Source organism: Podarcis bocagei (genome assembly GCF_964188305.1).
Source record: "Podarcis bocagei genome assembly, chromosome: 8".
Classification (NCBI taxonomy): domain Eukaryota; kingdom Metazoa; phylum Chordata; class Lepidosauria; order Squamata; family Lacertidae; genus Podarcis; species Podarcis bocagei.
Window position 1 is genome coordinate 50,955,965 of NC_138133.1, and position 17,405 is coordinate 50,973,369.

The 17,405-nt window shown below is 40.6% G+C and overlaps 1 protein-coding gene and 1 long non-coding RNA gene across 31 annotated transcripts in view; both read left to right on the forward strand.

Moving 5' to 3' along the window:
• Positions 1-17,405, forward strand: part of DTNA (dystrobrevin alpha) — a 199,365-nt gene that overhangs the window by 134,319 nt on the left and 47,641 nt on the right. For all 30 annotated transcript variants that reach the window (XM_081205860.1, XM_081205886.1, XM_081205870.1 and 27 more), the window contains 5 exons: positions 1,851-2,005; positions 3,343-3,448; positions 4,242-4,408; positions 7,122-7,246; positions 15,576-15,656. In XM_081205860.1, the coding sequence (XP_081061986.1) occupies positions 1,851-2,005; positions 3,343-3,448; positions 4,242-4,408; positions 7,122-7,246; positions 15,576-15,656 (634 nt within the window). The remainder of the gene's footprint in view (positions 1-1,850; positions 2,006-3,342; positions 3,449-4,241; positions 4,409-7,121; positions 7,247-15,575; positions 15,657-17,405) is intronic.
• On the forward strand, positions 4,415-6,534 carry LOC308593482. The gene is made up of 2 exons (XR_014010977.1): positions 4,415-4,731; positions 5,794-6,534. It is a non-coding gene; the product is annotated as an uncharacterized lncRNA (long non-coding RNA).

The window sequence follows — 17,405 nt, forward strand, 5'->3', positions numbered from 1 at the left end:
CTCGCTGGGTTTGGTCTCCCAGCAGAGACGGGTCACACGCGCACCTCCCTCCCTCCCTCAGCCTGCGCGGAGGGAGAGCCAGAGAGAGGCATCGCTCCTGCGCGGCGGGAGAGGGAGCAGCCGGAGCGATGCCCCAAACGAGCTGAATTCCGAGCGAGGGACTGAGGGGGGAGGGAAAAAACTTTCACTTTCGTGCGTCCCTCCCGGCATGACGCTGCGCGCTGACGTCACGGGGCGGGGCTTTAATGGTGGTGTGCCGCGAGATTTTTTTTCAGTAAACAGGTGTGCCGTTGCCCAAAAAAGTTTGGGAAACACTGGACTAGATTACCCTTGGGATGAGAGCCAGTGTGGTGTAGTGGTTAAGAGCAGTAGACTCGTAATCTGGTGAACCGGGTTCGGGGCTCCGCTCCTCCGCATGCAGCTGCTGGGTGACCTTGGGCTAGTCACACTTCTCTGAAGTCTCTCAGCCCCACTCACCTCACAGAGTGTTTCTTGTGGGGGAGGAAGGGAATGGAGAATGTTAGCTGCTTTGAGACTCCTTAGGATAGTGATAAAGCGGGATATCAAATACAAACTCTTCTTCTTCTTGGGGTCCCTTCCAGCTCTACGGTTCTTTGATTCTATTATACTAAAACAACAGGACACCACTGAATTGGCAGCCAGGCCCAAGTTTGAAAAGAACTAACAGTGTTTTCTGCTACATGCAGTTTTCTGTTTAAGTTTTGCATAGTCAACATCTGTAAAGCATTTAACAATTTTAAAGAATTGCTCTTTGACTCAGAAAGCAAGAGCAGAAAAGCAGTTAGCAAAATCTTTGGGAAACATGCGTATGCATTAGAAAGATTGATCAATTAAAGCTTCTTTAATCAGGTTGCAGCCCTAGTTAAAACCAATATGGATTAAATTAATCCATTCATAGATCCAAACACATAACACACAAGAGGAACAGACACAACTTTATTGTCTGAAGTGAAATCACCCTTTATAATGCATTGAATATTTTAAAGCGCGCACACAAATACCCAGTTCTCCAATAATCCAAATCAAGGTTGCCTACCTGTGGCCCTCCAGGTGTTGTAGGACATCAACTCTCATCAGTCCCAGCTGGCATGACCAGAGGTTAGGGATGATGGGAACTGGAGTCCAACAATTTCTGGTAGGCCACAGGTTAACCACCCATATCTAAATACTCAGTTCCCAGATCATGGACCACCTCTCCCCACTTGAACCAAACCAGACCCTGTGATAGTAATCTGAGGCTCTTCTTCGTGTTCCTCCTCCACAAGAGGTTCAGAGGGTGACAGCACGAGAATGGGCTCCCTATTTGTGGAATGCTCTCCCTAGGGAGGCTGGCTGGCACCTTACATAACTTGAGGTCCCAGGTGAGAACATTCCTCTTCACGCAGGCCTTTTAAGTGTGTTGAGGGGAAGGTCATTGTTTTGTTATGTATTTTGTATTTTTATACTGTAAGCTACCTAGTGATCTTCAGATAAAGGGTGGTATATAAATTTAACAAATCATCACCATTATCATTATTTGAAGTAGAAAGTTGCTCCAGGGGCAAGAAGTTTGCATTTTGTACTTTGGATCTCTTTTATCATGCTAAATTACCATTTTTTTCCGATTTGCATCATTTTTCCCCTAAAACTAGAAAAGAATTTTGAGCATTAGAAAAGTGCTTGCTTACTCCCTTTAGTGAGTCCTAACAAAGGCGTATCCCTACTTTTGCAATATAAAAAAGGGGATAACTCTAATTATTATTTTCATTTGAAAAGAAACACTGTTAGATTTGTAACTAGTGGCTTAAACCAAATAAACCATTTCATATTTTCCCTCTTTATTCCATCAGATATTTTCTCAATGATTTCAGACACCAGCGGTGTAATGGTTTATGGTAAATATGACATGTTTCTGCGAGAAGTCCTTAAACTACCCACGGCAGTCTTTGAAGGTCCTTCTTTTGGATACACAGAGCAGTCAGCAAAATCCTGTTTTTCTCAACAGGTAGATAAAAACATTCAGTGCCTCCTTTTCGCCCTTCCCATAATGACATGCAGTGACAAAATGTTATGTGCTTTTTATTTGTTTATACTGTAGATTGTGTACTGGACACTTTGGCAATTGTAAACCAGAAGAGAACTGTATTTTGTTTAAGAACCAAATTAGATATGACTTGGAAGATGTGTGAACGATCACCTAATATGATTTGGAAAAAATGCTAACAAGATGCTGCAGGGTAGCTATGAATTGGTTCACAGCAGCAGCAGCAGCAGGAGGAGGAGCCCCTGTATTGTTTTCCGAAATGCTCCTACATAAGTATGGATTATGATTAGGGCTCAGCTCTCAGGTGGGCACCACTGGGAGATGTTCATGGTGAGCTCAGGCACATCTTTTTCTAGAAAAATAGCACTGGTTAAGATAACAATGATATTAGATTTATAGACCAATAAACTATTGCCTCCAGTATTATAGAGATGAGCAATATTGGGACTAGGTATGCACTGAGGTTTGGTCCTTCCCAGTTCTGCATGGACACAGGACTACGTCCAGCCCATCCTGTTTATGTGCAGATTTAAATGGAAAATCCTTTAAAGTCTTCAAATAATGCCATTTAAAAAAAATACAAGTACTTACAAGATGGTTCCAGGACTACAACACTGCCCCTGATCTCCCCTACTCCTTTTCAAAAGGCTCCCAAATGGCTGACTGAGATACTCACAGCCTGGATCAACTACCATACAAAGCTTCTTGCCTTTGAATTACAACAGAGCAAATCCCCCTTGTAGCAACATGGACTTGATGCATGGGCGTAGCCAGGAAGAGGCAAGGGGGACAGCTGACCCCCATCAAGTAAAACAATAGAAATACTTAACTAACTGACCAATCACATTGGTTCTGCCCCTCTAACAAAGTCCTGCCCCCCCCATAAAAATCCTGGCTGTGCCCATGACTTGGTGTCCCTCAGAACTCTTCCTGGGCCATGCCCTTCATTGGCTCTGCTTTACTCCTTCATTGTGTCCTTGACCTCTGATAATGTCTGGGTGGAGAACAGAGAGGGCCGTTGAAGTATGTGTAGAAGCTAGCCTACTGTACAGAGATTAAATTACATCTGTTGCTTTGCTCACTTTTGCTCCAGATCCTGCCTATCACTTAAAGGTTGCCTCAGATGGTTGCCCGGAAAAGAATGCATCTCGGGCTGAAAAGAGTTCCCTTCCCCTGTTTAAGATATTGAAATGTATCTGCTTAATTATTTCACCCATGCGCATGTGACCCATGAGGAAAGTAAAATTCCCCTTTCAGCTTCCAATGCTAAATTGTTTCTGCTTTGTTCATGTAAACAGAAAAAAGTCACACTGAATGCTTTTTTGGACACACTCATGTCTGATCCTCCACCACAATGCCTGGTCTGGTTACCACTTCTGCATCGATTGGCAAATGTTGAGAATGGTATGTAGTCAAAGGATGAGTGGCATGTGGAATATCAATGTGGTTCACAGTGATTGTGTTTTCCCCAGGAAAAGGAAGAATGGCTAAGAATGTGGTGCCAATTTCAGTTCCTAATGATAAGGTCGGCTTGTCCCTTGATTTCAATGTGCTCAGACATACTGAACTCAGCATAGTTTCAGGCTGCAAGTTGTAAACCTAGTTAGTGTTGCCCCTCTTGCAAAATCATACACAGCATAAACTGATATGCTTGCTACCTTTAGTATCTCTCCTTCTGCCTTTTCAAGTTGACCACAGTAGATTCTTCACATCCACACTAGTCCTAGGGTGGAATTCAACACTGCATTAATACAATTGTTCCTTCAGCACCAGTATTTCTGCTTGCCAGACAGAACAGTCTCCCTTAAGACTCCCTGACTCTCCAAAGCAGATTTGGGGGAGCAGTGTGGGGAGGAGAGGGGGGAAACCCCACTGAGCTACTGGGAGTCCTTATGCTGGCTTCAGCATTTCACTGGGCTAGTTGAATCCAACCCCTCATTCTTTCTTCCACACTTCCACCTTTTCCTGTTTTGGTTTTCTGCTGCTATAAGAGGTTTTCTCTTAGACAGTAGCAGATGCTTGTTTGTCTTCAGAGAAAATTGTGAAGCTTTTAAATTTCAGGAACCTTACGAATAACATTTGCTGTGGAAAATGACTTCAGACACAAACGTAGGTTGCTAAGACCTTTTAGTGGCTTCAGTTTTAACGCTGTGCTGATTGTCTTTTGTTTTGTTTTTAAATCCGTCTCCCCTTGTAGTCTTCCACCCTGTCGAGTGTTCCTACTGCCATAGCGAGAGCATGATGGGATTTCGCTATCGATGCCAGCAGTGTCACAATTACCAGCTCTGTCAAGATTGCTTCTGGAGGGGACATGCCAGTGGTTCCCATAGCAACCAGCACCAAATGAAAGAATACACGTCATGGGTAAGGGAAGGTTCATGAATTGCTGCAGACTGTTTGAACTCCACCAGTCAGAGAAAATCTCAAGGATGGGAGTTGGAACTGACCGAATCCTTTTCCCTTAAAACCACATATAGGAAACTAACTTTGCCAGTTTAGCTAAGCGTCTCTGTAATGGAGAAGCCCCAGTTGTGGTCCTTGTTCCCAGTCAGTTCTGAGATGAAAAATGGGAAGAACTGAACAGTATGGCTATCCTCAGTGTGGATTTGAGCAGTCCAACATGTTAATACTGTTCTGGATGTCAGGAGAGCTGCAGGAAGGTCTTGGAATATAAAACTATTTCCACAGTAAGTTGTTCATTTTTGTAGGACATAGTCAAATATGTTGGCTTTTCTCTCATATTATCTGCTTTATATGATAAGAGATCAATATCTAAAATGGAATCTTAAAAATCTAGATCTAAGAAGAACAATGGAAGATGTTGATTTACCATTCAGCTACTTTATGAAATATGTTTATATAAAGTCAGTAGAAGTGTAGGCATGCTATATATTCATTAACATTCAGCCACCATAGTTTCTTAACCTTTTTCAGACTATCTCTAACAACATGAACTCTATATTGCACTCAGATGAAACATATGTGTGATCTTGTCTCATTTTGGTAGCTGCCAGTTAGCTACAGAGTCAAGTGTAACATTCTAGTTCTAGTTTACAAGGCTGTGAACAGCTTGGAACCAGTTCTCTGAAACAATGCCTCCTTCTGTGTAGACCATCCAGGTCTCCATAATTTGCACTGGTTACCCTGTTAGCATGCCATGGTCCACAGGTATACATCTTACCGTGGGGCAGAGAAGGGTTTTCTCCATGGTGGCTCCTGAGCAGTGAAATTATCTCCTCTTGAAGGTCAGGCAGGCTGCAACCATGGAATGTTTATGTCAACAACTGGAAGTATACCTGTTTACCCAGGCATTTTCCTGACTTATTATTGTTATTATTATTATTTAAAAAAATTATACCGCCCTTCGTCTGAAGATTACGAGGCAGTTCACAATACCAGTGCCAGGTATTGGTGGTTACTGCAATTTCTATTTTAACTTTGTTTATTGAACTGTTTTTATTTTGTGTGTTTTGTTTTATTTGTTTGTAAACCACATTTTAGCTTCTTTTTAAAATTAAAGGTAGAATATGCATTCTATTATTATTAATATTTAATAAGATTATTTCTATAAGAGTCCCAGTGTATGGTCCCCTTAAGCCACAACTCAGTTAATATACATATCTGGGACTTAAGCTCATATCAGATGCACATTTGAGTCTATGCAACAGATTTTATATATATATAAATAAGTTACATGCTTTTAGATTCACAAAATGTTTAGGGGTATGTGTACCTTTGCTTCCCCCCAGAAAAAAAGTGCTGAATACAGAGAATATCTTACCTGCGAAAACTGGAAAGGAGGGAATTGCAATAAGGATAATGAAAGCAAACTAAGCAATTGCAGTACAAACAGCATTATATATTAAAGCTGGTGCTTCTGAAATTACAATGATATATAATTCGCAATGATTAAGAAATTAGGGTTGCCATATTTCAAAAAGTAATAACCAGGAGACCCCGAAAGTTATTAAGAGCTTTTTTTAGGACAAAGTGCTTTCTTTAGGAAATGCCCCCCCCCCCCGGATGTCAATTCCACCTTCGAAATCCTGGTAATGTCCAGTAAAATCCAGATATATGGCAGCCCTAAATGAATGAAGATAGGTAGTGCACAGTTAGGTAGTGAATCAGGAATATGGAAAATATTATTCTAGTAATGGCCTCTGAACTCACACTTCTTTGGCACGGATTACCATGTTTTAAGTGTTTTAAGTATTAAGGACTGAGTAAAGTGGGCCTGAATGAAGTATGATTCACCGTAATTATTTTATTTTTCAATCTATATTTTTGTGGGGGGGGGTCAGGTTTGATTGAGTGTTGTGCTGATGTTTATCACACAGCTTTTTGTACTGATGATGTGTACCTTAGAAACCCAGTTTATGCAAAGGTCTGCACATTTAGAAAACAAACTGTATCTGATCTTGCCTTTGTTCATGGGTAGAAAATTCTGCCTGGGGATCATACACTCAGGTACCTGGTTCCTTTACTGGGGGGGGGGACTCATTTATACCCTTGATAGGCTACTAAAGGAAGTGTACATACTCTATACATATCTGTTAGTTGTCCCTAATCCTTTTAGGGCAAACATGGTCTTTTCAGTCATAGAAATGTTTGCTCTCACTTCTGACTATGTCATCAGCAGCTTTTCAAATGTACTTTTCACCGGGGATTGTGCCAGTGGAGAGATCAGATGCAGGCCTTGGGTCCTCTCTCTCAATCCTCTCGCTGTGGGAGAAAGGAGAAAGATGAACTGGGAGATTGTGCAGCTTCTCTCTCTTTAAAGGATTTTATTTATTTTATTTCTATACCTCTTTATATTTTTAATTAAAAAATCTCAAAGCAGTTTACAGCATATTAAATCAATAAAACAATAGCCGGGCGATGTTCCTCCGCCCTCATGAGGATGCAACTCAGGACATAATACGGAGCCACTGAATAATTGGGACTTGGGGTTGGGGTCGGGGGAGAGATATGCCTTTAACTAGTAGAGCATTGCTTTGTTTCCCCATAGTTCTGTGGTTGCAAAAACAATTTAAACCTTACCTGTCCAAATTACCTTTACCTTCCTTGTTCCTCCCAGAAATCACCTGCTAAGAAGCTAACTAATGCACTTAGCAAGTCTTTAAGCTGTGCTTCCAGCCGTGAACCTTTGCACCCAATGTTCCCTGACCAGCCTGAAAAACCTCTAAACTTGGCTCATATTGTGTAAGTATTTGTGTGCTCTGTAGATAATATCCTTTGTTCTAGGTGACCTACTGTTCATCCTGGTTTGAAGGCAGATGGAGGGAGGCCTCTTCACGTGTTCTCTAGAAATGCTGCTTATTAAACTATCCAGTTGTATTATGGATTTAAGCATAACTTACCTTCATGATACTGAAAAGTAACGGGAAACACTGGATTTTTTTTTCATTTTTGCTTAGCATCATAGTATAGCATTCTGAAATATTGGTGTGTGTTTTTTAAAATTTCAGTTTAGTGAGTCTTCAGTATACCAGGAGGCTAGAGCTGAATGACTCTGTTCTGTTTTGACCAGTGAAACAGTTAAATATCTAAAAGGTAAAGAAAGGAAAGTAGAAATTGACATGCTCCAGTATGGAAGCAGATTTCAAATTATTTATCTTACCAGTTCTCTCAAAATTGAGATTTTCTAAAATACATGCCTCAGTTCACACACAGGCAATGGTTTCCTGCAGGAATTACAGTTATGAATTATGAAATCTGATAGCCTGTGTGAGACAAGGTGGAACAAAGGTGCTTTGAATTGTTTCCTTTAACTGTTTCACATAACTATGCCTTGATTTTTCCATAACTTAGATATGTATTATGTGGCAGCTGCAATGTGCTCCTTTTAAGAAATAGGGAAGCACAGTCAAAAATGTAGGAAAGCTACATTTCTACAAACTAAAGAAATTGCCATTTGAAGAAGTAGGAAGTTCATCTCTCAGCAGTCTTTTCAGGGACCCTGTAAGTCAAGGGTGAGAAACCTCTAGTCCTTAGGCCTAATGAGACCCACTAGGCCATTTTGGCTAAGCCCTGCCCACTGGCCCTGCATCTGATATCATATATGACATCAGAGTGGCTGGGCCAATAAAAAAAGCTTTCGGACACTGCTGATCAGATGATTGATGATGTCTGCAAAGCCATTTGCAAGGCACTTTGAAGCTCTGGCTAGCCGCTGATTGTTACTGCTTCAAGAGAGCCCTGCATAGCTGACAGTCAGCTGATAGTTGGGGCTGTCCTAAGGAGTTCCCCATGGGGTGTAAAGCACTAGAGGAAGTGCTTTGAATTCAAAATGCTTTCTCAGAGACTTCAAAGGTCCTTCCTATAACTGTTGATCGGCAGTTACAGCAACGTCCTCTGAACTTGGACAGGTGTCAGTCACCTGCTATCATTAGGAGACCTGATGATTTGACAGGTAGACAGTCCTGCCTACCTGTCAACGTTGGCCCACAGGGATGGGAGAAGTAAGTATCTGGAGTTGAGGAAGATACTGGTGATATCCAGGAATGCAGAATAAAAACAACCTTGATAAAAGTATTTACATGAAGCACTCCATATGCAGGACTGGATATCTGATTTCTGGGATTGTGGTTATGTGAGAAATGACTGGCATGGTAATTCAGCATGTTAGAATCTGGCAAGCTAGAGATCCAACAGCAGCCATATACATTCTAATCACTTTTGCTTCAGATGTACATGCAGAATCTCAATTCATATCTCTGTGTACCTAACAACTGGTGTATTTTCCCAGCACCGGTTACTCCAAACTCCTATGATATATATTTTTCACCTCTCTTTGGAAACAGTCTTTACAAAAAATGGTGTTTGGAAATGGCTTTAAAGCAGGGGTAGCCAATGTGGTACCCTCCAAATGTTATTGAACAACAACTCTCAGCATCCTTGACCATTTGTCATGCTTGCTGGGACTGATGGAAGTTGTAGTTCAACAACATCTGAAGGACAACCACATTGACTACTCCTGCCTTAAGGCAAGCACAGAGGAGCGTCTGCCACTATAGAGTTGTGAGAGGATAACTTTGTAGCCTCAAAAGCCTGCTCAAAAGCTTAGTTGTCTTAAAAGGAGCAGCATGTATTATAAGCTCTGGACTTCCTTTACTGCTCAGTTCAAAATCAGATCAATAGGAAGTGGGCTTCTGATATTCCAGTGATTTCTTCTCTGAATCCCTAGAGCATCTGAGTGACTTGTAGGTAATTATGTTCCCACAAGCACTTTTAAATTATACATTCATATAGCTGAGTGGGCACAGGGATATATAAACATTCAGATAGTCAGCTGTTTAGATAGGATCATTCTGACAAGGATAATTCCCAGCATATTCAGATAATAATTGTGATTTGCTTAATGGGGTTTGGTTTTTTTTACGGTAACTACTACCACTCCTGTGGTTCTTAAAGTGGTTCAGATCTCCATCACAGAGATTTATTTTTATGTTCTGTGTTCCATTTACCTCAAGTCAAAACTTCCTTCATGTGGCTGTTCATTCTGTATTCACTGTTGCATGTGTTTTGTAGAAAATACAAGGGACATTATATTACATAATGACTGTCTGTGGTTGGCAGCACTGTTGGAAGTCACTTAGCCTGCTTTGACATGAAGACTCTCATGCAGATATTAAATACTGGGCTATGATTATTAACTAAGATCAGTCTAAAGCAATGAGCTGTCATTGGAAGACTGAACAGTGTATTGTTCTCATTATGATGAAGCTGTAATGGAAGCACACTATTTGTTTAACCTTCCAAAATCATAGAATCATCGATAGTGCTTTTCAAAACAGCATATTACTTGATAATTCCTTTTAAATTAAATTTGCACCTGCTAAGAATATTAGTTTGAAATGCTAGACCCTCTACTTATTCCATTCCTTAGATGTCAAAAATAAAAGGTTGACTACTTATGTCAGGGATGGAGAACCTGTGGCCCTCAAGATGTTTATGGAGTCTATTTCCCATCAGCCACAGCAACTATAGCCAATGATCAGAAGTGATGTGAGACTGCAGTGTTTGGAGGACCACAGGTTCCCCCACCCAGGTTAAATGGAAGCAATCTACTGAAAAATTGATGAAAGCCAAATGAATCAAGCAGTTATGCTCAAAAGGAAACATTTTTGTGAATAGTTGATGTAATGCTATGGTATATAGCTGAGAGCCATAACGTATTGATGAGAGTTTTGCTATTTAGTTCAGGTTAGTATAGTTAGGTCTTCAGACTTGCCCTTATAGCCGTAAATGAAAATCGCAAATTAGCCAGTACCTTCATGGTTTAAGAAGAAAAGAATAACTGTATGGGGACTTCAAATAAATATGCTGCAAATATGTGCATTTTTCCACTTGAAATATCTTTCTGTTCGAAGCAGAGCCTTCATTCCTCCCCACACCCCCACACCTCCAGCTGGGGCCAACACTAAAATGCCTTCCTGCAGCATTCAGATGCCAAGCTATGCCTTCCTCTATCCCCTACCTCTCTCAGTGCCTCCTGAAGCAGGTCACCTAACTCTCCTACTTGGCAAGGCCCTGAACAACTACTCTTATTATACTATATCTCCACTTGCAAAAATCTGAGGAGGAGAGAGAGAAATGTGAAATTGAAGCAAAACATGATCCTCTTCTTTGCATTATCCAGGATCAGCTACTCTGAGAAAGGACTTCTGCATAACTCTTTTCTACCTGTATTTTTATACAGAAGGCAATGGCTGCACTTCACTAAAGTTAGTTGAGATCATATCCCATTAAGATCAATGCAAGAAAGTATTTTCCCCCCAACGTTTTCAGTGGGGATTGTTCACTTATTGGAAGTGTGCAGACGATTCAACTTTTGTCACAATTAGCTTCAGCTGGACTGGAGTCAATTTATTCATGTACAAGAAAATATACCAGGATGCGAAAGGGAATTGAGCACTGTTCTTATAAGGATTTCAAAAACAACCAGCAATCTGGTTCCTAGGACAGGTGTAGGGAGCCCATATGTTGCTGAACTACAACTCCCATCATCTCTGGCTATTGACCATGCTTGCTGAGGCTGATGGGAGTTGTGGTTCAGCAACATCTGGAGGGCCAACGTTTCCTCACACCTGCCCTAGGACATTACCTCCTTCCTAAGAGAAAATATCTGTTCCTGACAGTGAGAGTGTTTGCTATTTTATTTTCACTTTTTCTGGTGGGGGGGATTGAAAGCAATGTTGAATACAATAATACAGAAATTAAAATGAACCAGTTGTGGAGTGAGCATCATATGCAACACAGCTGATATAAATTAGCACAGGGGGAAAGATATGCTGCATGCAGTCCTTGGGAATTTATTCTTACTAGACTGATTTTTATTCTTAAATGTAATGGAAGATAAACCGTATCATGAGAAAAAGCTCTAGGCAAGCATCCCAGCAAAAGGGGTATTTACAGCCACTTTTAATGGTAGGCTTCATGTAAGGAAAGTCTTCCTTCCCCCTGCAGCAGCCACTTACAGTAAGGACAGAAATCTTTTGTAGAGCTACGCTTGCATTTGCACTTTCATTATATGCTGGTTTTAACATTGTATTTACTACCATGAGTGACTCTACCAGTGTAAGTGGGGGCACAGCAGTAAACACTTGGTTCAAACATTGTTAAATTCCATTGAGTAAATGCTGTAAGCAACCAAGTAGTAAACTGCAATCTTGAATTTAACATTTTGCATGATGATATTGATATGTTCACCAAGATACTGCAGCTGCTCACTGTTTTCCATTGAGACTAGATTCTGCCCTAAGGGTTTCATGCAATGGCAGGTGTTCAATAATGGTCCCATACAGGACTTGGACAGGGCTAGTGGAGGACATGGGTGGAGCCTAGCCTCCCCTCCCCCCACCTCCAAAACACAGAGAAATATAAAACCTCCCCACACACAAACACATTTCCCCCCTGTCTCTCCATGCAGGGATGAGAACATCCCAGCACATAATTCCTTGTCCTCCTCACTAAGTTCTCTTCACTAAGCAGCTGGAGGGTCGTGAGGGTCAGAGGCACACAATGGGATCTCAGCAATCCTATCCCAAGTCTTCTCCTGCTGATAGGTGCTGGGAATAGGTGAGGAGCACTCCCATCCAAGTGCTTTGCAACTGTACCTGCGACCTATAGTGAAAATGGGATGTGTGGGCTGCACAGAAGTTGTCTGAGGTCCACCTGTGGGCCATGAGTTGCCCATATGGGATTTAAACACTGTACCTGTCTGTTGTAATGGCCATTGCCTACAAACAAGCAAATGCAACCACTGGCTGACTAAACTGTCAAGAGTCTCTACAAAGTGTTCCTCAGGTTTTGTTAATTACTTATTAGCTATTGGAGAAAATTCAGTATTTAACGTATATTTTACTTGACAGCCATCAGAAACATCTTAAATGTCAACAGCTTGATTTTCATATTTACTGCATCATATCCTATAGCTGGGATTCAAGATCAAGCACAGACAAGCACTTGCGAACACTGAGCTGGAGTCTTTCCTTCTCTTGTGTGCCATTTCACAAACTGATTTTGATACACAGTTGAATATGGGAAACTCACCTGAGTTTCAAATGCAGCTCACTCCCCTGAGCATTAAAGGCTGCTTGCCATATAACATGGGGGAAGGGCAGAAGGGAGGTATAATCAACTGTTTCAACCCAGTTAACAGAGAGCATACATATTTTTCAAATTCTAATCTGTACCAGCTGAATTTGAGAAAAGTGAATATTAAAACTGGTAGCCATATATATATTTACCTTGGGCAGAAGATATAGAAGCATGATTAGTCACACCAACAGGGTAAAGAACAGCTTCTCTCCGTGGGCTGTTAGGCTGCTGAATGAAAAGATAACAACAGGGCAACTGACTTTTGGGTTTCGTGGGTGTGCGTCAGTAAACGAGGGGAATTAAGACTAAGAGAGCTGAGTGGGGGGTGCTCGTGTAATCTCACTGTATGCAAGTTGTACAAGTGACAATAAACTATTTCAATTTCATTTCAATATATATAGCCTCTAGATAGTTTCAGTGTTCTAGACATAGGAATTTGCTAGAAATTCTGACAAAATAAATAACTTGTTATCTTGTGGAGATAAACTTCAGTAGCCCTACATGCATGACCCATTCTGTTACCCCATCATGGGGCAACTTGTCAGGAAAGAGGGGCTGAGCCTATAAGATGAGTATTAACTATGGCATAGATAGAATTTCCCTAACTTTGACACTTTCTAAAAATTAAATCTTTCAACTTAATTAATAGCTTCTTTTTATTTCATTTTTTTTGCTGCAAAAGAGATACCTGGTAAGTAAAGCATTAACCCTTAGTACATTTTTGATATCGTTGGAAATCTCATACAAATTATTGAGTATGCAATTTTATTTCTCAGGAGGGTTCTTTTTCTACTATCAACCTTTCTCCTGAAGTCTCTAGAAGATCCCATGACTAGAGAACAGGGAGAAAGGGATCCAGATTATGACTGGACATCCTTCTTTCCATGCCTTACTGCTTATTACTACTGTGAGAATACAAGACCCAAGTATGGGTGGAGGTATAGGTGCCTGGGGACTGCAAGCCCATTACCATGAGGAAACAGTTGATGATAAATTGTAGGACATCACTGAAGATGTTTTTGCAAGCTTGTACCTATGTATTCTAGGTGGTGAAGAACAGACCTTGTGAGATTTGCTGGAGCCAATCAGAAGCACTATTAAAACAGAATCAACATCACTCTGAGCAGTGAGCTGTAGGCTTAGCACCTTCTCTGGAATAGTGAGAGAGAGAGAGAGAGAGAGCGAATTTATATGGGAAACACTTTGACAGCCTTCCCCGACCTGGTGCCCTCTAAATGTTGCTAGACCCCCAACTCCCATCAACCCCAACCAACAGAGAGAAGTGTGGTGATTTCTCTCAAGAACTAGAAGAATTCCTTAGTTCCTGCTGGGATTTGCTATTCACAGGCAGGAGGAGCCAACAGTGACAGCTTACTGCTTTCCTCACACAGCTGGCTTTTGCATATTTGACACATAGGCACCGCATACAGGAACCTGTTTCTGCATGCAGGTTGCATTCTCTGCAACAGGGCATTTGATATTACATTGCTGAAATGCAAATATTTGGGGCTGAGATGTCCTCTATCATAGGGCCCAAGTATAGAACAATACACAACCTGTGCTGTAGTCACTGGAGCACAGCAGCTTCCCCACTTGTTCTGGCAACAAGAGGTGGCATAAGAAGGGTGATTAACAGGAAGGACCATAGAGCATCTGTCTCATTTGGAGAGTGTCCCAGATTCAATACCCAGCATCTCCTGGTAGGATGGGAGAGACCCCAGTCTAAACTCCAGTACCCTTCTGATTGTCCTACAGATAATTTTAAAGCAATTTCTAAGGTATGAGTAAAAGAATGCAAAGGAACTAATAACCCTGTGTGAAAGGGGCTGTTGTCTGCTGTCCAAGTGGGTTTCTGTGTACATTTATAGCATGAAATAACCTAAAGATCTTCATTAACGTAAGAATCATAGTACAATTCCTATCTGAACCTTCTAAACAGCAAATGAAGGATAAATCTTTTGCAAAACTCCTGTTGTATGTGTCTTAGTCAACTTGGCGTGATACCTGTATATTTCAAATTCCCTTTCATTGCTACTTGAACATAACATCTTCAGGCTTAAGGAAAAACTGACTCCTCTTCATCATAAATGTGTTATTGAATAAATGGGTTCTGTTTGGTTCTTTCCATTTGTAATCTCTGGAGGGCTGATGTTTCATGTTAACATGTGATGACTAAAAATTCAAATAGTGTCTACACTCTGAATGTGGAGTTTGTGTGAATTCTGCACCAAGTGGATCCCCTGGTTTACACCATGGCAAACATACTAAAGGAACTGTTTGTTATGGCATTGTGAAAATGTAAGTTCATACAGCTGTCACATATGAAGGACTCCCTACACAGAAGCTTCCACACAATTTAGGTTTAAAGCAGCCACTATGTGGCCATCTAAATTGAGATTTTTTGTTGTTAGAATGGAAATTGAGACATTTGAGTCAGAGAGGGCTCTCAAAAAAGGGACTTTGTGCTTCTTCTTTGAAAAAGAATCTTAGAATATTAAACCAACAAGAAGTCAAACAGTACAGTTTGAAGGCTGTTGAAACAATTCTACATCAATTCTCCTTTATGAACTGCTTCCATTAGCTTTGCAAAAATACAACACAGTCAATGATTTTACTGAAGCAGGATAGAGCAAGCAAATTGCACACAGAATACTTCAGAATCTAAAAAAAATTAATATTTTTCTAACACTCAGATCTGTTACTCCATGTAAAAGTTAATGTTTACTCAGAAGTAAGTCCCAGTTCAATGGGGATCACTCCCAGTGTGTTCAGGATTGTAGCTTTTATTTTTTAAAATATAGATTTAGAGTACAAAAATAGAATATTCCAGCTTCTTATTGACTAAATATGTTTGTGGGTGTTGAGCTTCTGTATTTGATGCTCATGATAAACAATATACTTAACTGTGTGGTTTGTTTTTTTTGTCAAGGCCTCCCAGACCAGTCACCAGCATGAATGACACATTGTTCTCCCACTCTGTTCCCTCAGGAAGCCCTTTCACAAACAGAAGGTGAGTCTTCTTCCTGATATGTTTTCAAATAAGAGTTCTCAAATACCTGTTTTATTGTATAACTTCTTCTCAAACTTCATGAAAGCAATAATGGAAAACAGGCATAGAATGCTCAATATCTTCATTGTTTTAAACTGAGAAACTAAACTTATTTGTTACATTAATATCTCCACTTTTCTTCCAAATCTGCTTTGTTTCATCAGGTTCGCTATATCCTATGCTTTCAAACCATGCCCAGGGTTCAGAGATGCACATGAATACAGGGACATAACATCTCCATCTAAATCACTGATTTGTTGGAGGAAGAATGAGCAACCGCCTCAATAACTCCTTTTTTTCTTCTTTCTCCTCCTCTCACAATCCTCCCTTGGTTATTAAGCCAGTTTTCTGTGACATACAAACTAAGAAACAGCGATTTAAGTATTCTGTGCAAACCAGAATTGTAAACCATAGTTGGATCCTAGTTTGCAATCCTGGTTTGTAGGGAACACTTAAACCAGTCTCCTGGCTTGGAAATCACAGGGAAACTATGATATAACAAACCAAGAAGTTGTTCTGAAGATGAGTATACAAGATGAGGAAAGATGAGTCATTGAGCTTGCTATTAATTCTCTAACATAGCATTGTTTGTTGAAATTGAAGCATTGAGTTTGATCCATAGAGTTGCTCATTTAGGTGCTTTTTTGCTTTTTTTATTTTTTTTGTTCTAGTGACGCAGAATTAGGGATGTTTGGGGAACTCAGTCTTTGCAAATTCAGATATGAACTGACCTGATCCACACTTCCTGGACTAATGTGCAGATGAAAATATAGCTACCCATTGCATTTAGCAGGTCTTGACAAACAAACAAGCAATCAAGTATGTTTTAAAATGCATATTTTAAGAGGAAATACATTTTAAAATACATATTTAAATGTGATTTTTATATGCATGCATGCAGATTTCTTTTATTATTATTTTTTAAAATCACAGATTAATGGGCTGCAATGCATCTACAGATGAACCCATGCAAAAATTACATGGACCAGAGAGAGAATGATCCGTTCATCTCTAATCAATCCAAGTCAACTGTGACCATAGAGATTAGCACTAGGACTGGTTTGAGAGGCATGGCCACAGTATGGAACGGGTTGGGATGCAATCCATAATCGGTGTAATCCAGAGGGTTGAAGCTTCCACAGGATACATCTGAAAGTATCCTTAGAAGCAGACTGTAGGCACTTAAATACCAAGAAACAGATGAGGACCTGCTGCCAAGTTGTTCTGATATGAAAAAACACACACAATGATTTAAGGATTCTATGTAACCTGAATCCTGGCAAACGCCCACTTATTTTGTGTTTCTTGATAGCTTGCCACTAAGATGGTTTAAGTCACCCTTCACAATTCCTTTTATTGCCCCTCTAACCTGTCAATTGCTCTTTTGGAGCAGGGCTTGCTCAGTCCCTTCCACTTCACTGTCTTTTTCACTCTTCGCTCCCTCCTTGCTGCTCTTGCTTCTTTTCTCAGTCTCTATTCTAACTTTTCAATCTCTCACTATCCTCCTACTGTTTTTAATTGCATCCACTTCTTTGCCTCTAGCCTCCCCCTCTTTCCCTCTTACCAGTGTTTTTTTTTTCTTTCACTGCACTGCTTCACTTATACTCCTTTCTGGCTGTGTCTCAATTTCTCTGACCATCTCTCCTCACTTTACCTCCTTCAGACCTTCTGCTCCTGTTGAATCCACTCTGCATTTATTAAGCTGCAGGT